Source organism: Atta colombica, unplaced genomic scaffold, assembly GCF_001594045.1.
Source record: "Atta colombica isolate Treedump-2 unplaced genomic scaffold, Acol1.0 scaffold304, whole genome shotgun sequence".
Taxonomy (NCBI): Eukaryota; Metazoa; Arthropoda; class Insecta; order Hymenoptera; family Formicidae; genus Atta; species Atta colombica.
The window spans coordinates 26,778-53,507 of record NW_017259409.1 but is presented as its reverse complement, the minus strand read 5'-3'; the positions used below and the strand labels follow the sequence as shown (position 1 = coordinate 53,507).

At 27.2% G+C, this 26,730-nt stretch overlaps 2 protein-coding genes across 2 annotated transcripts in view; both read right to left on the bottom strand.

Moving 5' to 3' along the window:
- The window catches only part of LOC108690295 (probable ribonuclease ZC3H12B), a 25,742-nt gene extending 17,588 nt beyond the window's left edge, over positions 1–8,154 (bottom strand). Inside the window, exon 1 of the mRNA XM_018197509.1 lies at positions 8,100–8,154. Within this exon, the coding sequence (XP_018052998.1) occupies positions 8,100–8,154 (55 nt within the window). The remainder of the gene's footprint in view (positions 1–8,099) is intronic.
- Positions 8,155–10,985: 2,831 nt separating this feature from the next.
- The window catches only part of LOC108690293, a 35,298-nt gene continuing 19,553 nt past the window's right edge, over positions 10,986–26,730 (bottom strand). Inside the window, exons 3-4 of the mRNA XM_018197508.1 lie at positions 13,686–13,956; positions 10,986–11,038 (exon numbers count right to left, since the gene is read on the bottom strand). Of these exons, the coding sequence (XP_018052997.1) occupies positions 10,986–11,038; positions 13,686–13,956 (324 nt within the window). The remainder of the gene's footprint in view (positions 11,039–13,685; positions 13,957–26,730) is intronic.

Here is a 26,730-nt window from a genome sequence, read left to right as displayed (position 1 = left end):
TATTATACGTAAAATTTTTTTACTATGAACTTTTTTCTTCAAGAATTGTGTAATAGTTTTTGAAAAAATATTGAATAATGAGAGTAATTTATAAAAAATCAAATATATTTGGTTTGAAAACAATATTAAAAAAATTTACTCATGATAAAAGTGAAATTAATCTAAATATACAGAAACCTGTAACAATAAATTGTATTTAAAAATCAATTATTTCCTCTAGTCAAAAACTTTAAAGTATTTTTCCTTTAGATTAATTTTTATTTTATTTATATTTTTTTCTGTATATTTAGGTCAGAAGAATTTAAAAATGAGTTTGTGGATGAAATGTACATATTTAATGAATCTACAAAATTATGTTTAGATGAAAATAATAATAATTCAAGAAGATTGAATAGAATGTTAGGCTCTATTGTTGACATCATAGTTTCCTTTGATATGGGATGGAGTAAGCGTGAAAATGGCAAAAGCTATGAAGGAAGATGTTGGAGTGAAATTGATGAATCAAATCAAATACATTGAAGAATGTTGAAATCAAGGTTATTGTAGCTAATGAAGATTGTATACTTCTTGCTTCTGTTATTAATCACGAAATTTGAAAAATAATAAAAAAAAAATTATTTACAAGATAGCTAATAGGAATCAGTGAAAAAACTTGTTAAAAAAGATTTACACATCAAATATAAATATAAAAATCTGAAAAAAAAGGTTAATTACGCATATAAAAAAATGTTTTACTTATGCTCTTACAAACAAAATTAAAATAAATTATTAACATCTGTGAGATGTATATCAGATCATCTATTTAATTTACATGAAAAGTGTGGAGATTGCAAGTAAAAAAAGAATAATGGAGCACGATTGCAACAAAAATTTATTCTAAAAGATAAGAACCTGCATAAAGAATTACAAAGTATATTCTCTATGTATACTAATAACGCATCTAAGTGTTCTATTGTAGCTTCTAGCAACTCAAACGAGTCATTAAACAGTATAATTTCTCACCAGCTGCCAAAAAATAAAAGTTACAGCACGATATTAAAAGAATTGTAACTTATTCTTCAATAGTTCATGTAAATTTAATATTGTGTAGATTAATAACTTTTTTTAAGGGGATATTAGAGAGATACGTAATAATAATTTCTCACAAGTTGTGTTCTTCAGGAATATTTTATATAGTAAATTTATATTATGAACGATCAGAAAGACTTTAGAGAAAGTTTTTAAATAAAGGTAGGTAAGACTAATGTAGTAAGCGCGAGTAATTCTGCAGATTTTCGACTTTTGTTTTATTAAAAAATGAAGGAAATACTTATGTACCTGATATAAAAAGAAAGCTTGGACTTTCTGTAAGTCAGCACACAGAACTGTAAAAACACAGATAAATTTAGAGCATCAAGATCTATTAAATCTAAAACTTTAAAAGCTAAAAAATGCTGCTTGTCTATAGATAGAGAAAATTTAAGAAAGTAGAAAAAATTTAGAAAGTAGAAAAGTGATATATATCAAAGTAATATTTCTTTTGAAATAACAAGTAAGGTTGCTAATAACTTAAGTCTTATTGTTATATCACTAATAATTAATAATTGCAAGTTTTCTTTGATCTCAAAACATCTAGTCGTTATAAAAACGCAAACATATTGCAAATTGCAGCTAGTTGGAAGAAATATTTTCTGTGTATATAGAACTTACTCAAGCTATTGATAGTGATGCTAATCAAGTGAATGGTCTAGAAAATAGAGATGGAGTTTTATTTTTTTGTGTGAAAAAGTGTTACAACATTGTCTATGACTGCACTGGAAGCATTTTATGATTTCTTATCAAAGTTTACCAACGGTGTTTTATTAATCGCTCATAAGACTGTATTTAATTGTACCATATTTTATTCAGAGATACAAAAATATTCTTTAGTACATAAATACAAAGATATTATTTATGATTTTTGTGATACTCTAAAATTGCTAAAGAAAAAATTTCCTAATCGTAAAGGACAAGGTATGTTAACGTTATCAAAGTTAGCAGAAGATTTATTGAAAATGGATTCATCTAATGAAAATTTTCAGGAAGCACTTTATGATAGTATTCTAAACAAATCAAGTTTTAACAAGTGACAATTTGTTTAAAAATGTAATAAGTCAATCCGTGACAAAAAGATTAACTTAAGAATGAAATCTTTTTCTCTAATGAAAGGTAATCTTACTAATTACATGATAAAGAAATTAGCATTATCAGGAATCATGTACAAAGAATTACTATTTACACACATATCAAAACACAGGAGAGAAGGCTGTAATGGCACTATTAACAGAAGTTCATGAAAATAAATCACGAATTACAAATAAAAAAATTATTTTAAATAAAATAATTGATCACTTAAAAGTGGTTATCTCTAATACAAACATTGTAATGAATAAAAATGTATTTTAACTATAAGCTGAAGATGTTTTTTTAATTAATTAATGAAAAAGAATGTTACTACATTATTAATTTATAAAATTAAGTGTTATTTGTTTAGTATATTATAAGCTGTTATTCAAAATATTTTATATATTTTTAACTGTGTTATGTTACTGATAAAATAAAAATAATTTTAGAATATGCTTATAGTTTTAATTTCAAAAAAATTAATAATTTCGAAGTTCAATATTTTTTCATTTCGAATAGAAATAAATTTCAAATATAATAAATGCTTTCATAAACAATAATACTCAGTCAATTACTGTCTCGTACTTAGAATATATAGTATTTACAAAATAATAATTATTTGCAATATTCTAATATGACTATTTTTAATATTCTATTATATATTATTTGGAAGAAATTATGCGATACTATAACCTATACAGAACCACTAACATTCGAAGAGCAACGTTGTCATGTCTACAAGCTCGAATATAAAGCGTCAAAAAACATCAAATTATATTTTTTTATTCGTTTCAATATCATACGGTCGAGAACATTACCTTTACGATATACAATTAAGCAGATGGTAAATTAATTTTTCTCAAATTTTGAAATCGATCTGTCTTGTACATTATTAGCTTTCGATGTATAGATGTTTAAACACATTTCGGCCGTCATAAGCGCAATGTTAAACGAGTGAAAAGGTAATTTACATCTTTACAATTAATATACAATTATACTCAATAACTACACGATAAATAGATCCCAAACTTCATACAGACAATATTTAAATTAGTTTTATATAAATTTTAAAGATATTTTGTTTTTTACTATATTTGAACAAATCATATATTAAAAAAATATTAAAAACTTTGGGAATTTTTTCAACTTTTTTTTTTTCGAAAAAAAATTTTCATAATTTTCCACGAAAATGTGAAACAATATATAATTATATAATTTGCTCGTTTGTTTAATATAGAAATAAAAGAAATTGTGTGTTTTTTTGCGATTTTCGTTAAGATACGTAACTTAATTATTAGCAGTAATTGTTTCTTAAGCAGTGTGAACGATTTTTTTATAAGAATTTTCTGTCTTTAAGGGGAGCTGGAGCAATGGCTGAACTTGATCGATGTCGATAAAACAGATTTTTAATTCCTAATAAAATATTGTGCATCAAGAAAACATTATATACATTAATTAAAACATTACGTACATTAAACAATATTATTAAATAAAACGTTACATATATTTCTCGTTCTGCTATATCTTATATACACATGAATGCGAAGTTATGTACATGAGAAGTCAAATTGTACTTCTCAAACCATTTCTCTTGTAAGCTTCAAAATCATAATTTGAAGGTCTCTGATATCTTATAAATTACTCAAATATGGAAAAGTTTTTGTTTGGATATATCCTTGCATTCATTTATATATGTAAAGGAAGCGAATCTACATGTGGTAACAGAAAACTGTAATCTATAGTTTTTTAGGAATTTTTTTCACACCGGTTTGTACTTTTCCAAAGATATTTGTGTTTTTTCTTTTATTTTGGAGAAGATTTTTTTATTCTGTATAAGGAAAACAAAATAGTTTGAGAAATACGAAATAATATCTATGTTGATAACTCTTAGTATTCTTCCCTTAAATATATATTCGAGGAGTTAAAATTTTTCACTTGTTGCTTAAACTTATTCTAAATTCACGCCAAATAGGTTGTTTAGGTAAAGTGGATGGAAGCAAAGCAAACGGCTCATTCTCTTTATCCAATATGTGATTGCACTGAAAATACCGGGAAGATGAAGGAACAGACGATCTTTAGAGTGAATGAAAGATACATGATTGTTTACATCTCACAATTGTTTTTTTTTCCACAATGCAATACAATGTTTGTATTCTAAACCATCTGAAGATTAGATCCAGTGCAGTACATCAATGAAGACTGCATTACATATGAAAGATTTGGCAGCTATTGTGACGACTGCCGATAATGATTTTGATTTTTTAAATTCCATCCTCATTACTGGAATGACTTATCCACTTTGCCCAGAGAGGTCGAGCAAAGCGGATGGTTTCCCTTTTTTTACATTTTGACTAATAAGACATTTAAATGTTCAAGTTTTTTAATTTTATTTTATTTTATTGCAAGTTGATTCCATTAATAGAATTATGAGAATAAAAAAGGTTTTTGATTTTAATTTTAACTATGTCATTTTTCTTTTTAAACCTTAACACACTCAGTAAACAAGAAACATTTCAGTAAAGAAACGTTGCAGTAATGTTAAATGTTGTTGCAACGTTACTGAAATGTTTCAAAACGTTTCTTGCTTACTGAGTATCTGCTTCTTGTCCGAACTTTTCTTATTTGTATATGACGATTTACAAATTTCTTTCTTACTTTGTACTAATAAAGAACTTCGTTCATCAACAACAAGGAATTGGATGCATAAACTTTCATGAAGAAAATAGGAAGAAGAATTTGCTCATACAAAGATAACATCAACAGATAAAGTTCTAGTTGATTTAGAACAATTGCAATCGTATGCAATAAAATGATTTCTTTAGTAGAAAAAAAAGTGTTCCAAAAAAGATAAAAAGATATTTTAATAATTCAGGTAATGATGAAACATGGCTACAATGTAATTGGTTCTCAATATTTATCCAAATTTTCCAGTTTAAAACGCATGTATAAAGCTGTTAAGGATAACAAGTCAGGGAATAAAACAAGAACGTGAGCATATTTTTTGTAAGACATTTATTATGTTATTTATAATATTATATTATTTATTATATTATATTTTTCATTAATTTGATTTCATAATTTCATATTTTTTTTTTTACAAAAATATTAATATTTAACTAAAGAATACAAAATATTTAATTCTATTTTAATTTTTAGCTATTGCAAATTGTAATATTTACAGTAAATATATATTGTTTCAAGCAGTATACATTTACGATTTATGTACATCATATTACATCATTTCTAATATTTTCGCATCTCAATGTTATGCTCTGAAAGGATATCTTATCCCTGGTGAAAAAATTTCGCTGAAACTATTCTATATTTTAGAAATTGCTGAAAATTTGCTGAAATTTCATTGAAAGTGAATTTTTCTAACATACTGAAAAACATACTAAAAAACTGCTAAAATTGAATTGAATTTTCTGTGAAATTTTGCTGAAATTTCTTTGAAATTTTTAGAGATTTCTGAGATTTCTCTGAACTTTTGCTGAAAATGAATTTTTCTAAAGCTAAAAATCTTTGAAATTAAATTGAAATTTTTCTGAAATGCTGAAATTTTGCCGATGTTCCAAAATATAAAATAATTTTAGCAAAATTTTTCTACCAGGGATTCATTAGGAATTATTGATTAGTCATTGACAAAAATTAGCGGTATTTCCGCGGGGATCTTGCGTTCTCCCGAGCGCGCGTGCGAGCGTAATCATTCGGTTGTTTGGTTTCTTTTGTTTCTTTTGCGAATTTATTTTTTGTTGATAGTCTTAGATTTGTTGTCAACGGACCATGCTCGATGGCTAAAATATTATTCTATAAACTTGTCGTCTTATCCACCAACGAAAGAAGAGAGACCACTGAGCAGAAATAGACGAAACGTAGTCTATTGGTAATCTATTGGGAGTCATCTTATCCGGAAATTCGGATATGCAGGTCGTATGATTCCATATATTATCACATTGTCGAATTTTGTTGTAATGCACACCAATTACAGGAACAAGGGAGAGAGGGAGCTCCAGGTACGCCGGATAATTGAGGATGCTGTCTATCGGAGGTAGAGACAAACCTATATGGAGCCGGTGGCGGAGCTGCTCTAGATTTTTTGAGCCGACCCAAAGCCAAGAGGCCACTAAGAACAAGGGAGTCTATCTTATGATCATATTACACGTCCTGAGGCGTAAGAATTCGCGGCTCGCAAGGACTTGTGTAATTCATAGCGCCGCGAAGAAATCATTCTACCTTTATTACTTGCTACTTGCGGAAAAAGGATAGAATGAAGCGCGTGAGCATAAAAAGTAAACGCGCTCTAAATGTAATAAGCCTTAAACCATAAGAAATCAACTAATTATGGTTGATTATTCTCCTTATACTCGATTGTGATTGGCTAATATCTTATGGCTCAAAGCCTAGTACATCTATTGCGTTTTGGAATTATTCCATGCGTTTGATGCACAAATTCGAAACGCATTCCTAGAGTTCTAGCCTCCTCCTCAGTCCTATTGCTCGTGACCGAGCGTAGTGACTTCTCTCATATGTCTGTGCTGATTGTACATGATTCCGAACAACGATTTATTAGAGAAATGCTCTTGGCAAGGATATTCTCGGTGGTTTGCCATTGCTTTTCGAGAGGAGCTACGAGCGTCGAAAACATTTTTCGGTTCTGCCTGGAATCGAATCCGGGATCTTTGGCATAGCAGTCTCGTGCCTGCTACGCCACTTACACTCTACAGAGTTCTATATACAAAAAAGCGCAACCGAATATATATCACATCTGTGTATAAAACTGCATATATTATTTATGTTCTGCTATACCTTAGAATAATTATTTACATTTTCATCAGACTTCGTAGTAATCACATATGATTTCATCATAGATTTTATAATGATTTCCAGTGATTACAGAAAATCACATTTCTGCTGATTAGATATCATTTTATTATGATTTCTGATAATTACACGTGATTTAATCTAACTTCATAATTACAGCTGATTGTAAAACAATTACATAGGGATTTCGTAAAGATTTCACAATAATTTCGGAGAGTCTGTCCCATGACTTCATTAAGTGGTTACCCCCTCGCTTGGAGAATAAAAATTTAAAGAGATTTAGTATGATTGTCTCGAATCAGCGTAATTATAGAAATTATCACTGTCTATCGCGAATGTCGACCCAATAAGATCTAAGGTCTAAAGAGCAAAACTCCAGACGTTAATTGAATATTGATTTAGTGAACTTGTTAATTAGTTTATTATTAATTATTATCTGTGTCATTCTTATAGCCATCTCTCTCTCGTTTCCCGAAATTTTTCCCGCCAGTACCGATCTACCCCTGTTGTCGCGAGTTGTAATTGTGCGTAATTATTAAAATAATCGGAAATTAACAAAAGTGGCATGCTCTCTCGTGCCTGGCGCCCAACTTATTTTGTGAGGAAAACTCTCAGGTCTTGGAAAAATCCTGTAGGATTCTCGAGTCATCTCGTAAAGAATCTTATTCCTGAAAATTATAATAGCGCATGCGACGAAGTTGTGCCGTCAGTCGCGTTTACGGTCACAGTATAGAAGATTAATTAATTTGACAGGACAGAATTAATTTGACGTAAGCACAAACATACATTGTAATCTTTAAGAAGAGTTGATAGAGTGTTCTATAAAAGATTTTAATGTATAGAATATCGCATGAGATAAAACATATTATGTGAAATATGTAAAGAAACATCGAGTTGTTTGCTATATTCAAATTCAAAGCTATAACAAAGCTGCTAAAACGAGGTATCGAAAAATGTGCAAATTCAAGAAAGACTTTTAAAGAAATGGTTGACACTTTGAAGAAAAAATAATAATTATCTTTGTTACTTCTAACTTTTTTCCAATTACTATAAATCGATATTTCTTTACATATTTCGTAACATTAAATTCATCACAGATATTATCTCTTTTACTTGACCTATATGTCTATTTCTACCTTTCATCAATGATTGTAAATTATAATTGTCTTGTATGAGATCTAACTCGGCCATTGTTAAGTCATCATTCTTTAATAAACAAATATTGTGTAAGACACAACATGCTATAACAAAATCAGAAGCAATCAGTATGTTCCATATCAAGAACAGTAAGCAAATTTCTAAATCTTTTTTTAAGGAATGCGAATGTTCGTTCAATATTCGTACCGAGGGTGACAGAAATTGTAATTTTTTTGTCTGTATTGTTAAGTCTGTTTTCACGATAAGATGTCATAACATTATCATGGATGAAATACGCTGAATCGGCTACTAAATGAGAATTATTTAGAAACGTGTGTCTATCTTCTAAATATTCATATACTTTGGATAAACGAAATATTCGTTCATGGAATTGATGTATCCAGCAAAACAATGGGTAAAACGCAATTTATGATCACAGAGCCTATTATTGAAAATAAATAACAAATAATTACATTTTATATGTTAACACATTCTGTACACTAATTAAAACAGCAAATTATCTGTAATTGTATTGATGTCCTTTTCTATTGACATAATAGTCAAGATTAATACTGAGTGCTTTAACATTTATATGTGTGTCTTAATATTTATATATGCCATCAAATGAAACCTATTACTTTAGAAAATCCACATCTCAAGTTCTTCAAAAACTTGTTGTACTCTGTCATCTTTTAGCCAAGTCATCTTTAGCCAAGATACAAATTGATGCAAACTTTACAAGAATTCTTGTAATTCTCCTTACAGATTGCAATGCTTTTGCAACATTAAATTTTTCACATATGGATAAACAATAAAAACATAGAATAATAAAATTCTTCTCTCTCTCTCGCTCTCTCTCTATCTCTCGCTCTCTCTCTCTCTCTCTCTCTCTCTCTCTGTGTGTGTGTGTGTGTGTGTGTGTGTGTGTGTGTGTGTGTGTGTGTGTGTGTGTGTGTGTGTGTGTGTGTTTGTATTCAAAGTTATATAACAACCTATAAGTTATTGAACCATAACTAGACATACCGATAATAATGATAGTCTTATGAGATAGTGTGACATACCGATAATAATGATAGTCTTATTTAATACATAATCAAATGTATAGATCGTTGCATAAAATTATTAAAGTACTATTAAAAAAAATCAAAATATTTTGTTTAATTTGTTCAATTTGCATATCTGTAATCTAATTCTTTTTTACAACTTTTTAGAGTAAAAAATACTTATTAAAAAATGTATTTGTTAAAAAATTTATTATTATATATGTCTATCTAAAATGTGATTTTAATTATTCGTCATTATATGACTGTACAATCTCTTTTACATAATTTTTTAAATGATATTTAAATGGTATTGGCTTTTTGATTCGATGAAGAACTAAAAATGTTTCTTTTAATTCTTCTTTATAATAATTATATTCTTGATTGTCATCCAGAAAATTTAATAAAATTAAGACTTAAGAAAATATAAGTGTTGAAATTATTTTTTATTTAGCCTCCAATTGTGAACGCTCTCTTTTTCATCTTTTTCTATCTACCAGTAGTAAACTACATGGTTGCGAAGAATCGTTTGGTGACAATTACAATTTGTTTAGATATGAATGAAACTTTCAATGAAAAGAAACAAAAGGTTATAAGACAAAAAAAGATTACATTGGAAAAATTTTACAAAATTGTAATATTTGTTTAAATAATATCAATGGGAGATTTGCTTACGGTGAATATTTATTTTTAAAAAATGATACTTAATTCAAAGTATAATTTTTGTATTGAATAAATATTATTCGTTATAAGCAAATGTCACATTGATACTAATTAAATAAATATTTATTAAAATTTCGTAAATACTTATTTTCAGTATATAAAAAGCGAATTACGGCTAATTACCGAATTATTACTTAACGCTTACATTAGCTAAAACGAACAACTTCATCTATTCAATATGACTAAATTGAACGTCTGAAAACAGCGCTTATAAGCATGAGTGCTTATAACATGAGCGTATATACGCAGTTATCCCAGTAAATGAGAATAGATTGAAATGGATTCAGATTTTCAGAAATATGAATTCATGAATGTTAAAATGAATGCTTTTCAATCCTGAATGTATTTTTATTCATTTATAGAAATTACAGAAATTATAGAAGCAAATGTCGATGTCTTTTCAATCTATAAATAATATTAGCATTTTCTATGCATCTTGAATACTGTTCAATTCAAAATTATGAATAAGAAATACTGAATACTTAATTCTGAACAGGAAATGCAGTTTTTAATCCAAATAAACGAATAAATAAAGTTTTTATTAAAAAATAAATCATAAATACTTACTTAATTTATGAGTAGGAAATTTTTCGTTTTAATTTAACTAAGTTTAAAAAAGTTGTAACATAAAAATTTAATTTGTTCTTTTGTTTCTCTTTAGAAGTAAAATGAATAATGTGAATACTCGCAAACCAAGCCGAAGTCAGAATATTATGCTGATAATAGTGCATTATCCAAGCGAGATAGGTTATTCGACTCTTATTCAGTGTCGTTTTATAGTAATGTAAATTAGAAGAAGTAGTATAGCAGGTAACGCAGAAGATTCATAATTTAGAGATTTCAGTTCGAATTCCATTAAGGTGCTTCTAATTTAAGACCGGACCATTAAAGGCTTACTTTTTTTGTTGTTGTGTATTCATTATACAGTTTTAATAAATTATTTATTATTGATTATTGATATACACGCTGTCTGAACAATGCGTATGTTCTTACATATCGGTAATATTTTTAGCAATAAATTTATTTTCGTATATTATAGTATATTTATTATATTAAGATCTTCTTAAAATGATGCCAATTGCAATTATCTAAGTAAACAACAAGGTTCACCAAACGTTGACGTTAGCAATGGATCTCGATAACATGGCGATAACTCGCAAATTTCTTTGGCACCTCTGAAATTCATAAATTGTTAAACAATTTAATTTGTGATATTACTACAGTAGTTCAATCGGTTTGCATTTCAAGACCAAAAAATTAATTCAGCGAACAATTTAAAAGATTTTAAAAGATTTTAAAAGATATTACATAGGTAATATAATATATAAATTTACATAGAATTATTTAAGCACATAAGATCCAATTTGACTATTAAAGGCTTGCTTTCCTTTAAAAAAGAAAAACTTTTTTGTTTTATTAGTTTAAAGATTAAATATACTGCTTTGCTCTCCTTCCTTAAGTTCACTATTTTATATTTTGATTTTGAATAATTTTTGTAATTTTGATTTCGAATTTATAAACATCAAATTAATCAGTGATTGCACTATTTATATATGATTCAATGAAAAAGAAATCTTATCCATAAAAGGCCACAGGATATAATATGTGTCATCTCAAGGTTAATATCATATTTTGCATCATAATTAAATATATACAAATATTAAACATATACAGATTTTCCTAAAACAAAATTTTCATAGATTAAAAAAAACCTTGCGAATCTCTAAAGGTTAAAAGGACATTCTATTGTCTCGAGACTTTCTATATCTCAAATTTTATTTGCTCATAAAAGGAATCAAATCAAAATTAAAAAATTTTTGAAACATTGACCAATTATGGCAAACTTTGAATATAAAGATTTGATGTATAATAAGCTACTTTATTTGTTATGATTTCAACCTGAAAGAAAAAAATTTACTCCAAAAATTAGCCTAGTTTTTTTTTTGTTTTATTTGTCAAGAAAAAGAAATAGAATAAAATATTCTAAAAAAATTTATATGTTATTAATAAAAATTATTAAAATTAGTAAATTTCAAATCAATTGTTTAAATAATTATAAAAAATATATAAGTAAAAACAAGAAGAGATATTAAAGTTTTATAATGTTTTAAAGAGTTCCGCACAAATCTTATGGAAAATGGATTTTGTTTAATATTTTGCAGCCGAGCTCATGCCGAGTTGATTAAAAATCCTTACAGGCACGAACCTCCAATGCCTTAGTTTTGCTGCAGAATTTTTATATTTTATATGAAAAAGTAATAGAAAAATCAAATAAATCTTTTTATTCTTGTGCGTGTATCAATGATACGTTTATGATTTTAATTTTGCGCCCGTTCTCAGAATTGTCCGAAATGAACGACATGCATGAGTGTTTCATTCTCTTGGAGTACTTGATTTATGTGAATCTCCTTCCTTCTCACGTTTGGAGTACTTGAGTGCTATAATGGGGGGCCTACGCATGAGTGCACGTTAGACGAATAGCACTGACTCTTGCATAACGCATAACGCATAATGCATAAGAAAATGAAAACCAATCAAAATTCTTTATTTCCTTCCTTTACGTGAAATAAAGAACTCTGATTGGACTTGATTTTCTTGTCTCATTTCATGTGTTATGTAAAAGTGCGTCGTGGCTCTTAATATTTTGTGCTCGAATATAATGTGCTGTCTCAATTCTTGTTCGCTTCTTTCTCATCATTTAGCGCTATATGTTTGTATCACAGAGAAACGAAATAGGAATTCTCAATTTTTGGAAACTAATATGCTTCTTGGAATTAGAAAATAAAATGAGACTTTTTTTCAAAATGTTTTATATCGTAATAATATTTCAATAATTTGAAAAATTATTGAAAAATGTTTCTTGATTTGACTTGACTTTTTTTTTGTGATATTATATCACAATATGTCTGACAGATTTTTCCATGACACATATGTATATGTATTGTATGTATTGAGTTGTCCGGAAAGTTCGTGCCGCAAAAGATTTAAATTTAATAAATGAAATTAAAAATTTAAATCTTCTGCATTTCAATTTTCTTTCAAAATCGGCACGAACTTTCCGGACAACCCAATATATATGTATATCTATGATATATTATACAGTATTTTTAATCCAATGTTAATAAAAAAGATTTATCTTATTTTTCCTTGTAAGATATAATCTTCAAAGGTGCAAAAATTAAAGCATTTGAAGGTTTGTGCTCGTGAAAATTTTTTAATATGACAGCTACAAAATATTAAAAATTACTAATATATTAGAATATTACTAAGGCTTCAGTAGTCTAAAAACTTAGGACGCTCGCACGGAATGCAAGAGATCCAGATTCGACTCCCGGCCGAGGTAATATTATATTTTTCGCAAGAATTAATTATTTAATTAAAGACACATTTTAATATGTTAATCAACATTATTAAGATCGTTTCGAAGATGCGAATTGCATCAAATATTTGTTAAATTGCTACTCAATTTAACTCGTGATAATACTGCGGTTTAGTAGAGTTTAGTAGAGTTAGCGTTTTCAAAGACCGAAAAATCATTTCGGAGCGTGTTTCTGGGGATTACATACGTAGTACCATATATAAATTCACGCAAGAATTATACAAGCATTTAAGATTCAGCTAGACCGTATAAGGCTTTGATTTCTATAATTTATCACATATACGATCCTATAACATGTTATATTGTTCAAAATATTAAAGTTTGAAGCAATTTTATCGAAACCCATTCTTCTCATAAGATTTGTGCGAAGTTCTTTCTGAAGATCTTGGAGATCTTCTATCTTGTCTGTCATAGCGATAGCAGAAAGATTTGCAAAGGCCTACCTGGGTTTTGCGTAGGTGATGGTCCCTGGATGGTAACGTACTCCGCGAACTCTGCCGCCAAGGTGTCCGATGCGGTGCGAGACACGTCCGGGTGTGCTGGGGATATCTGCGATTCCGATCGTGGACACCGTGTCGCTGCTGTCGTTGTCATTGTTGTCGTCGTCGTCGCCGTTGTTGTTGTCGAATCCTCGGCGTCGTAGTCGCTGTCGTATGAAGAGTCCTCGGCGTCTGGCATACTGCCCGTATCCAATACTGTGCAGTCTACGTATCTCTACAATGATATTGTTTATAATATGAGTTGTTGTTTTAGAAATATTCTGCATAATAAAGATACAAATGGAAACATTCTCAACAATCATATACATAAAGAACAATAAAAATCGGCAAAATGATGTATTAACAGAATTAGCTAACAGTAATTTAATTAAAAATAATTCTGTTAATTATATTAATAATAGTAATAATAAAACAAATAATATTTTATATTAAATAAGCAAGAGTTTTATTAAAGACGAATACAAGGTTTATATAATTAAATTACTATACAATTAATTATATATAAACTTTCTGTTCCTCTTAATCTGTAATTGAATTAATAAGATAATGTTCATTCAGACTGCTGTTAACTAATGTTAATAAATTTTTTTTTAGTAATAAAGATTATTCAATTTAAATCAGAATATTTCATACAAAAATAAATATTAATAATCTGAAAAATATAAAGAAATTTGTTAACACAAATTTTACTATATAAAATCATCACGTGAACTATGCCACATATAGTTTTATAAATTAAGTATATACTAATAATAATTTTCTTTTGGATTGAAATTTTCAACATAGTTAGTTATCGTATATATGTCCGGTAAGTTTTAAAGCGCTCGTGTATAGATAGAACGACTAAATTAATTGTAAGTCGAAAAGTCTTCTATCATTTTACAATAGTTAACAAGATATTAATTATTAAAAATCGTTGTTTTCAATAATTGAATTTTCAATAATTTTTTACTCAAATATTATCAACTTTACAAGAAAACAGCGAAAGACAAAAATTGTTTATTTTCTTCTCATAAAATTTTGAGAATTTTTTCAGAATTTTTTGAATTTTTTAATATCATTATTATTTTCTCATAGTGATAAAAATAGTTGCCAATATATGTATATATAAGAAAATGCACTTGATAAAAAATTGATAGAAAATTCTGAAAACATTCTTAGAGTTCTCACAATATTTGCGAAATATATTCCTTAATATTTAAAGATATAATCGACAATGAACAGTAGGTTAGTGGAATTAAAATTGTGAGACAATAAATACATAAGTATATTATATAAAATACACCAAACAGCAAAAAAAGAGATATTTATATATGTTCCAATAGCAATGCGGATAAGTTAAAGAAAAAAGAAGTACTCTTGTCAAGGAGTAACACCACTCTCGAGGCCCTAAAATAATACCTAAATTTGAGAATGTATTGTGGATAAATAAATAACTTTATAAAAATAACTTAGAAGACTTTATATTGAAGAATAAAAAAATAATTTTTTATGGACAAATGGCGATGTATTGATCTTTTTGCGAAATTCCTTTTTTTGTACGCTGTCATTTTGTGCATGAAAAAAATTAAAAAATTATTTTTTAGTCTTCAATATATGTACAGTAGTCTTCTAAGTTATTTTTCAGGATGATGTTATCCTTTTTAAGACATCAGGACAAATATGATTGTATTAAATATGCACCCAAAATACTTAGCATAGAGAATTCTATAACTCAAGAAACCAAATGTCTCCGATTAATCCATTTATTCAACAATATTGACAAGCGAGATTCAAAGAAACATCTCGATTGGGGAAACATATTGTATCCAACATATAGTCATAAGCGACAAAAACAGACTTTTAGAAGCTTTTAATGGCCTTTTTTTAAAGACTGACCATTTTGTCCAGCACAGTTACATATTGTTAGAAAAACACGTCTGCAAAGTTTGGACAGACTTTCTTAATAAAAAAATTGAGTCGCTTCGATAGTATTTAAAATTTGTAAACGAGGAAATAACGATGAAAGAATGAAATTTTTTTTTAATTACTGTAAAATTGCTGTTAAAATAAAAGAGGATCAGGTTCCAAAAATATTAGTTATTTTTAAATTACTCACTAACTCCAAGAATCAAAACTTTACTGTTTAAAATAATTAGCGTAAGTTACATTTTAGTAATATTCTTTAGATTTGATAATGATACTGAGAATATAAAAGTTAATTATTGTTACAAATTGATTGTTCTGATATATGCAATATCAGAGTACATTCTCAATATCTTGTACTTATCATATCATATATTTATATATAAGGTAATTCTAGGAAATACGCTGCCCTAGGATTTACGTCACAGAAATCAGGAAAAATAAAAGGAATGTAGGTAATTTTCCCGCAATTACTCTGTTACATGCCTTTATGTTATATTATTGTGTTATGATTTCAATTTCTTACTGTTAATATTAATGAAATTATTGTGAGAGAATCGATTTGTCACTGTAATAAGTAGCGTTATCATAAATTATAATTTATATAAAATGATTATTGTAGAGCGCGTAAAAACTTAGTGGTTATTTCATGATACATACGTAAAGAAATAATAAAGCATGATGTATAGCAAAATACAAGTGCTTCATTTTTGTATTTTTTTATTTAGTTTATTATCTTGTATACCCCATTTGTTTGGGATATACGGCATTTTTAGCGGGTGGAATTTATGTCCAAAGCATTCAAAGTGCGCAGATTGAATTCAGTGCACTAAATGCAATAAACGCATCACATGAAATATGTCATAACACTTATAATATAAGTAGGAAGATTATAATTATTATTTATTACTTCATATTTATTGTTCTTATTCCTTAATAAAACTTTATAAATGCATTTTATAAATTATTGTGTCATTCTTCCTTTTTATGAATAGTCATATATCCCTTTAAGATATATGGCAAAAATGCAAGAGTTTAAAAAAGTTTATTTTTTAATATGAAAAATAAATATTTCGGATTTCTAATATTTTTTTTTATAGTAGTAGACAATACAAAGTTTTTATTGATATGATTCGATTACTTTAAATATAGTAAATAATACTTAATAAATTAAGTTTTTGATAGATGCGGCGTATATACCGGAATTACCTCATTGAATTTTATATATTTTTTCCTTTCATTCAATTAGTACTTTTTATTGTAAATAAATATTATAGATGGAGGGAGTCAGCACTGATGACCTTAATTGTGACATATGTTGTCAAGGTTATAGATTTTGATCCCAGTGAGAAATGATAATGGAATCGACATCGAAGAGGAAACGCGAGAGGAAGAAGAGAAAGAAAAAGAATATCCAAAAAAATTTTTTATTTTCATAGTACATTTTTTAATATATTTTTTATATACATTTTTTAATATATTTTATTAATTTAATATATTATGTAAAGCTTTAATACATATACAGCCAAAGATAAAACGAATATAATAAACGAATATAATAATCAAAAATTTCTCCTCATTTTTATTTTTCCAACAAAGTTTTGAAACAAAGTCTTGTTCAAAAGTCTTGAACAAAAAAACTTGTTCAAAAATAAATATACTATTCAAATAAATCTATTATGACTTAATAACATAAGAATAAAAATATTGCAATTTAATAAAGCATTTGCTTTTTTTATTAACAATATTTATTCCCGCGTCCATGCCGGGATTGTGTAAAATACATCATTAAAATATTTAAACGAAATGCTAAATATAGTCAATTATATTAATTAATATTTGAATATTTAAATATTGAAATATTCGAAATAATTTGTATTTCAAATCAAAAGACTGAAAGTAATTTGTACTTTATAATTCAGATATTAATTAATATAATTGACTTGAATATTTTGTATTTTAAATACTTAAATAATACTTTGCCTAGCTCTACCCGCATATTTACATTTTTTTTTGCAATATTGTAAATGAAACTAAAGAGGACGTTGCACCAACATTACCAAAAGATTTTACAAACGTTTCCGTAATATTTCAGAAACGTTTCTTACAGACAGAAGCGAACATTTTGACGTTGCCGCAATCTTGCAGAGACTTCTCAGAAACATTGTGCAACGTAACTGCAATAGTTTCAATGTTATGTTCGTGCAATATTATAGAAATCCTTGGTCTGTTTTCTGCTCCTGCACTATACTGTTCTAGAACTCTCTTTCTAGTTCTTTCGCTTTACAAATATCGTTAAACAAATATCAAACTATATATCTATCTTACTTTAAGTTCCAAAAGTGTACACTAGTTCAGCCATAGAAAACAGCCATATATGCAAATAGCATTTCCTAATAGCACTCTTTTGTGCTATTAGGAAAGTTGCATTCAGCGCGTCGTTTATCTGTTCTTTTTGGCTAAACTTTTGCATCAGTTCATCTTTCTTCCTCTTCTTTTCTTTTGGAGAGAAAAGGAAGAAAGATAAACGGTTGTAAAAGTTCAGCTAAAAAGAACAGACTTCATACTGCGATTAATTTGAATCAAACGTTCTATTAAGAACTATAAAATCGTATGCATACCAATATTTATAGTGCGTTTATTTTGTACAAATATAAAGAGCAAAAAGTAATATTTTATATGTTTCTGTGCAACGTTTATTTCTTATTTACAAAGTTTCCATTTATAAATTTATGAAATACATATATTTTTTAAATACAGAATACAATATTATTATATTCATTCTAGGAGTTTACTTGAGTAATTGTTGAAAGTATATACATAATGTGAGTAAATCTACAAAAATAATAGGTTTATTTTTTGTTCCTACATGAGGATTGCAATACAACTAAACTGAACTATAGTGCAATCCAGAACTGACGAATGTAAGCGTGGAATAAAAAAACGTTCTAACAGAAGATAAAAATGGAGTTCCATATTGTTTATATAGAACATATTGTTTATTCGTGTGATGAAGATAAAAGTATGCAATTCCATTATTAAGAAAATTCTTATGAAAATGAGTTCCAAAATTTAGAACTTCAGCAAAACTTCAGCGAAATTGTTCCACCAAGACAATTACGACAATTTTTCAACAAAAAACATATTATTTTCAAGATTTAAATGTATATAAATGTATACAATATGGAATATTTGTTTTTAATTATACTTGCAAATACACAATGTGTGCTTTCCAGCAACAGAACTATATGATACAGTGTTACACAACAACTCGACTTGTACCTAAAACGCTGTTTAGCTTTTCAATTTCACCACTTGAGTGCAGAGTAGTTATTTTACATAACTCACACTAAGTTTTCCGTATATGTACACGATGAATTGTGTAAATTGGTCAATGGTTTGTAGAGGAAAGTCGCCGATACTGACATAGGTCTCCTAAAATGACACCCTCTTATTTTTCAAAAATTAACTATTGCACTTTATTAATACTAATAAAATCATAATCTATTTAGCTAATTAAAGAAACAAACTCATAATTCGAATATTTGTGGCTTGTTTCTATATCAAATCAGCTAAAAATTAATTCTAGGAAATGCGAAAATAAAATTCTTACAATTTTCTTTTATAAATTGCATAATTTAAATAATAGTGGCTATATTATTAATAATATTACGTTTATCGTTTTAATTGCTTGCAATTTCCTAAATTTTATTTATATTATTCTTTCTCTTAGTTTTTTCATAATACGATTTTAAATTTAAAATTGAAATGCAGTGTAAATCACCACATCTGTCTGCAAACCAGATCATGAGCTTAATCTTTATAATGTTGCTTTATAGGGTCAAATAACTCTATTAGCAGCTGAAGGCAATCGTGCGTATATGCAAAAGCTCTTGAAAAACTATCGCGTTACATATTTGCATCTTGCAGAACAGCATAAAATAAATATGCATATCAAAATGTGCATATGAAAATGTTTTATAACGAAGTGAAAAAATTCTGGAAAATTTTTATTACATATTCATTAGATACAGATAATTTCTGTAAAAGAAAAAGAATAGGAATATAATGTTATTGCCTACTATGTCAGTTTTAGAGCCCATTTTAGACGCTCATTTTTGCTGCTTATCTTACGAAAAAATTAATTATTGCAAAATTACAAACAGTATTATAAAAACTTATATTATTTGATAGAAGATATTTTAATAATTTTGGTATTTCTGTTTAAGTTTTATTTTTACTTTTTGTTTAAAAAATATTGTCTAACAAAAATATATCGGTATTGGCGACTTTTCAAAAATTAACAAAAATTGAGCCATCAAAGGATTTGCCAAATGCGAATGTTAATTTTAGCAAAGTTCTGTACTTATTTAATGATTATTTAATTTACTTGTAGAATGGTATGATATATATTTACAATTTTGTCTTTTTTATAAAATTATTATTAATTAATTTGGAATGAAGAAGATGAAATGCTTCTAGGAATCAAAATAGTTTTTTTGTTTGAATTTTAATAAAAACTAAATAAATTAATATAAATGTTTCGATTCACAGTTTTGAATCATCTTCAGTATAATAATTCGGAATTACATATTTCGCACATATTATTGTAGAAGTCGCTTAAGTCCATATGTCATTGTAGAAATCATACAATGTTACCATAGTCAAACAACTAAACTTCTAGAAATTCAATCATTAATTCATAACTATCCAGTAAATAGTTACATATAACGTGCCTGTTAGTTGTAATTTCGAAGAATTCAAAAGAATTACTTGTATACTGAACATGAATAGAATATAAAATAATCGATGCGATTGTTTACAAAATTTGAGGATTTACGAAGGAATCCTTCGTACAAAAGAAAAATGACATAAAAGTCGAAATAAAATTTAAATAATAAAATACTTAATATAACAATGTAGCTCGTTGAATGTAAATCACAAATTAGAATTTAAAAAATTAATGGTCAATTTGAAATAAATGAGGGATCTTATTTAATTTATTTTTAATGTTAAACTCCACAAATCATAACATGTATAGACAATGTACTAAAAGAAGATCAATTCATAGAGAAAAAAAGATCAATTCATAACAACCACGATGCTAGCAGATGCTAGCAGATAATCACCTTGAATACTCGATATCTAGCGTGTCATTAAATCACCACTCAATGCGGAAATAAATAATTTGCAGGCTGCAATGAGTGCCAACAAACGACAACAACCGATCCGTACGTGACAGCGCTATTTCCTTGATCATGCATTTACATTCCGTCAGTTAACCGAGTCTTTGTTATACTCATTAAATTCCAATCTCATTAAATTGTAGCTCGCTATTATTCATTCCTTCAGTCAATTACTTAAAGAAAATATAGACAATAACGACTGTCTTAAATTAAAATTAAAACGGAAAAAAGGAATCAAACATAGAAATTGATATGCTTGCCCTTTTTTCCGTTTTAACTTCAAATATTTAACTTATACGTAAATCGATCATACACATCTGTTTCTGTGATGGACGTATTAGAGTTAATTAAAGGATTAAAATCAATAAAAGTTACTTTTCATCGATTAAATTATTATCGTAGTTTGACATAAACGATATATTACATATATCTATATTTAAGAAATATATATATGTATACATATTAGACTGTCAAGAAAAAAAAATTTTTTTTAATTTGTCACTTAGATCAAAAGCTTCCATTTCATGCCAAAAGAACACCCCTAAATTTTTATCAAAAAATATTAAGAGATTTAAAGATAGCTAGTGAACAATTTTTAAAGTTTCGATTTTTCTTAATACATTTGATTTGATGCAAAAATGGCTTAAATCGGATTTTAAGAGTACTATATGTTTTTTTAGTCGCTGAACATGCAATAATTCATTTAACTTTACGATATACACCTTAAGAAATATAGCCTTATTAATGATCAAACTTCAAGTTCAAGGTCGATTTTAGCAATGTTCCGAGCGTTCAAATGGGTCGTTACTCTCAAATTGTAGGTCTATTCATCCACAACAGAGTTGAAGATTCAGTTGGAATTTTTCCGGGACTTCCTACAAGGTCTTTAAAAGTTACATTTAACTGGATTATAAGATATAAGATCGTTTTTAAGGATAGAAAAAAATTTTGTTCTATCCTTAAAAAAGTTCTAATTTTTGCATCAAATCAAACATATATTAAGGAAAATCAAAACTTTGATTTAAAATCGTTAAAAATCGTTCACTAACGATCTCTAAATCTTAATACTTTTTTAAAATGTAAAGGTGAAATTTTAAGAAAAGCTCTATCTAAAAGTGACCCGATGAATAGAATTTGACTGAGATATTGAAGTTGACGAATGGGCGCGAGTCAGTGAAATTCATGCGGTCAGTGTCGACACAATCGAGACTGAGGCGAAACACTTTAGACATTTGTATTGTATCAAAGTTTCTCATTACTTTTTGCGTTTAATTTAACTAATTAGTTAAAAACATCCGCAAATTATTTAAAAACAATTAAAATTGTTTATAAAATGTTAATATTGTTTAACATACAATTTTTTAATAATAAAAGATTCAAGAAATATCAAAGTTATTATAAGCAATGATATAATTATTGAAAAAAATTTATTATTGTTTAAAAATAAAAAAATTTTAAATAATTGCTTTAAAAATATAAAAAGTATTTCAAAATTCTGCATTTTGTTTTAAAAATCACAAAAATATTCAATACAATCTTAAACTTGTTTATAAAATCTTATCATTAATTGTTACAAAAATCTAAAAATTGAAATAGCATACAAATACTTTTAGAAATTAATAATTGTTTAAAATATCTTAAAATAGTTTACAAAAGTTAAAAATTATTATAAAACTCTGTACATCTTTTTTACTGTTTTAAAAGTCATTTTAAAAAATTATATATATAAAATATCTTAAAATTGTTTTAAAAATTTTAAATTATTATTAAAATCTGCAATTTATTGTTAAAAAGTACTAAAAACTGTTTATTAAATATTAAAATTATTTTGTTGTAATAAGGACCAGTTGTTCCACCTTTGGATAAATTTTACTTGTTAAATAAATCTAGCAATTCACGCATGTGATTGGATAATCTTGCTACTTATCCAACAGGTAAAATTTATCAAAACGTGGAACAATTGGGCCTAGATATAATATTTAAATAATTTAACCATTTAATGCTTAATAAGTTATTTAAATTGATTAAATTAAATTCAACATTACTGGTTTTTATTAAACTTAATAACATGAACCAAACATTTATTAAACTAAATAACATAAAATAAAATAACAAAATAATATAACAATAAGTGTTCAAAGTGCTCACCTTGAACTTTGATATACAGGTGTGCACGTTTTATTAAATTATTAATAATTCGATAAGTTCTTTGTATCATTTTTGTATCATTTGTGATATAATTATTTCTAATGATTCAATTAATTTTGTCAGTAATTCAATATCACTATTGATAGGTTCGCGGTACCTATACAAATTCCTTCCTGTGTCTCCATACAAAAAATCCATGGTATTTAATCCATATACGCCTTATTGGTGTCTATTGATCTAATCAAAACATTTTTTTCAGCGTAAGATTTCAATTTTGTAGATAAATTGCGATCGTATTATTTGCATTTTCGCCTTTGACAATTATACTTATAGTCATCATAAATTATAAAATACGAAAATTATAAAATAATACGAAAATTATAAAAAATAACAAAAAATGATAAAAACAATAAAAATACTATGATACATAAGCATGAACATTTTTCTAAAATAAAATTTCTCTTATTTATCAAACAACACATTTGTATTGTTAATTAATATTTTTTTAAATACTATATATCGCAATATAAAAGTGAGAGATTGGAAAGGTATTCGCGTGTTTCTGATTCGAGAAATTATCTTAAATGGGGCATAGCTCTCCCAGGTTGGCGGATGTAATCATTAGCGGAGATCCAGGTGAAAGTAGAGAGACATGAGGACGAAGAAGAGAAAGAGAGAGAGAGAGAGAGAGAGAGAGAGAGAGAGAGAGAAGGGGAGGGAAGGGGAAGAAAAAGAAAGATACACACACGCGCGCGCACGCACACTCCCCCCCCTCCCACACACACACACACACACACAAACACACACACATACCGTTTATCAGAATCGCTTGTTCCCACTAGCAAAACAACATAATGTTACAAGTGGAGAGTGACGATGAAAAGTTTTGTATCACTCACTTCTCAAAATACGAGGAACACAACTAGAAAGTCACATAAGAATAGAGTTGAAATGCCAACAATTAAGGATATAGACTCTCAAATTAAAAATTAAAAAATTATGAAATTATGGTAATACATAAAGAATATCCTGATACATAAGCAATTGTTTTTGTTGTTCAAATTCACCCTAAAGGAGTGTAAAATTAATCTTTGAAGATTGGCCTATTTTTAGTTTTTATTTTATTATTTATCAACAAACAGAACAAAATTTCAGAGAAAAAAATTTATTTCTTAAAATAAGATTTATTGATTAAGAAATTTATTAATTGTTTAATTAAATAAACAATTCAAAATTATCGAAATACAGTCAAGAATAAGTATCATAATAAGTGTAACAAAAAGTTACAATAATTACTTCTCACTTGAAGTGAATTGTTTTGATTTTTCTACCTACGTATTTTATATGTATCGGATAAGCAGCTAACTTCAACTAACTGTAAATATTGATAAGTGAACATATTTATTATTTACTATTATACAGTATTATACCTAAAGAAGAAGAAAAAATATTAATATTGAGAATATATATTGCTCCTGTTTTTTTGTTTATATATATGTATATATTTTTTTTAATAATTTTTTAAATAATGAATATGTTTCCTAGAAACAGAAACAAAATCGACCGTGGTACATGGACGATGTGACTACGAAATTTATTGACTTAGAATGCCGCTTTTCTTCCCCTCTCCCTCCCTTCATAAATGGTAAATTGATCATTGGTTGATTACGAGAACCGAAATTGAATTAGTGACGCTGCGTGCACGCCATGACGAATTTTTTAACAACCTTGCATCGTCGCCCACTACTCCCGGATCTAGCTTAATATATCGTACAGGTGAAGAGCAACGACGACAACATGTACATAGCATAAGTGACAAAGACAAAGAAAGACAAAGAAAAGAGAAAGAGAGAAGGAAGGAGGAAGGGGGGAGAGAGAGAGAGAGAGAGAGAGAGAGAGAGTCTCTATTCTCTATTCAAATTTAGAAGCGACATTAAAATCTGGATCTTCTTTCTTGGAATTTTATAGAAGAAAAATATTTTTTATTTCTTTTTACCTGTAGTACTTACATTCGATAGTTTGAAAATTTAAAGATACAAACTGTGTATAATATATTGTTACTTTTCATTGCAATATATTCACACATAAAACTTTATCACTATAATATATATATACACATGTGTGTGTGTGTGTGTGTGTGTGTGTGTGTGTGTGTTAACGAGAATAGTTTCTGTCATTACGTACATGCATACACATTATTAAAATATTTAAAAAATTGCAATCTATAATATATTTTTGTAGTCATCGAGTTGCATCATGGACTTTACCAGAAACATTTTCATGATTTTTTTTGTAATGTCGAAATTCGAAAAGAAAAAAAGGAAATATGAAAAAGGCACCTTTTCTTATAAATTACATATTAATATACATATTTGGTAATTTCTTATGTAAAGATACATAGTAAATTTTTGGTGCGCAAACTCGAACATATACTCATACATATTTTGATGAAATATCGATCGCGAATATTAGCTAGGATTTTAATAGAAAGTCTGCGAAAGAATAGATCAACCGGAAGACGACAATTTTCCAAAGAAAGTTTTGTCGCTATGTACTTTTTCTTCCGTGCTGGCTCTCTTAACATTATTATTCGTTTTATCATAAAGAAACATCAAATACATATTATATTCAACCTATAAATATCAACCCGGTAAAAAATTTTTCATGTATGAATATGTATAAATATATATAAACATACATAACACACATAAATATTCATAAACATATATAATTGTATATAAAATTTGTCTATACATGTTCAAATATCCTTTTTTCTTTCGTAAAATTACTTTTTAGTATAATAGAAATGTGTGAAATAATAGTAATGTGAAAAATAATTGAAAGATAATTTTCGCATTATTTGTTATAGAAAAAATCAAATTTGAAAAAATATAAAAAAATTACTTCGTATAATTATATATAAAATTATGCATAATTATGTATGAACAATTTTTTTTATATTTTTCCAAACTTTTTTTTCTATAACAAACAATACGAAAATTATCCCTTTAATTATTTTTTATGTTTTCACATTTTACTATTATTATTTCTGTTACACTAAAAAGTAATTTTACAAAAGAAAGAAGGATGTATAAGCATGTATGAACATATATTTTATATATGTCATTATATTTTATATATAATTACACAGATATGAATATTTATGCGTGTTTATGTATGTTTATACATATTTATACATATTCATGCATGAAAAATTTTTACCGAACTGGCAACTAACTAGATATCCTCCATTTAGTCGATACAAGCATCATTCTACTTTTTCTTTAAATTTAGTGAGAAAAAAAAAAAGATAAGACGACATTTGTGTCATTAATAGAAACCTATTGTAAATTCATTATTTATAAAAAGAAATTCGTTGTGTCAATTTTGCTTAAAAATATATAAATATTTATTCAAAGTCAAATATACAATTTAAATTGAAAAATCCTGTTACATAAATTATATTATTCTAAAAATTCCAATATTTTTTCAAATTGTAATATTTACCATTAATTCCGCCATTTTAATTTATCAACTGTGACATCAGATTAATATTTTTTAATTATTTTTATTTTTTAAATATTGTTATAACTATTAGGTGTACAACTTTGCTTCCGCCGTTTTTTTTCCGAAATTCGAGGCTTTATTGTAAAAAACTGGTTATACATTTATGATTCAAAGTATTGTCCATCGCTGGCCACTACTTTCTCCCATCTTTCGGGTAGCGTACGAATCCCGCGTCGAAAAAA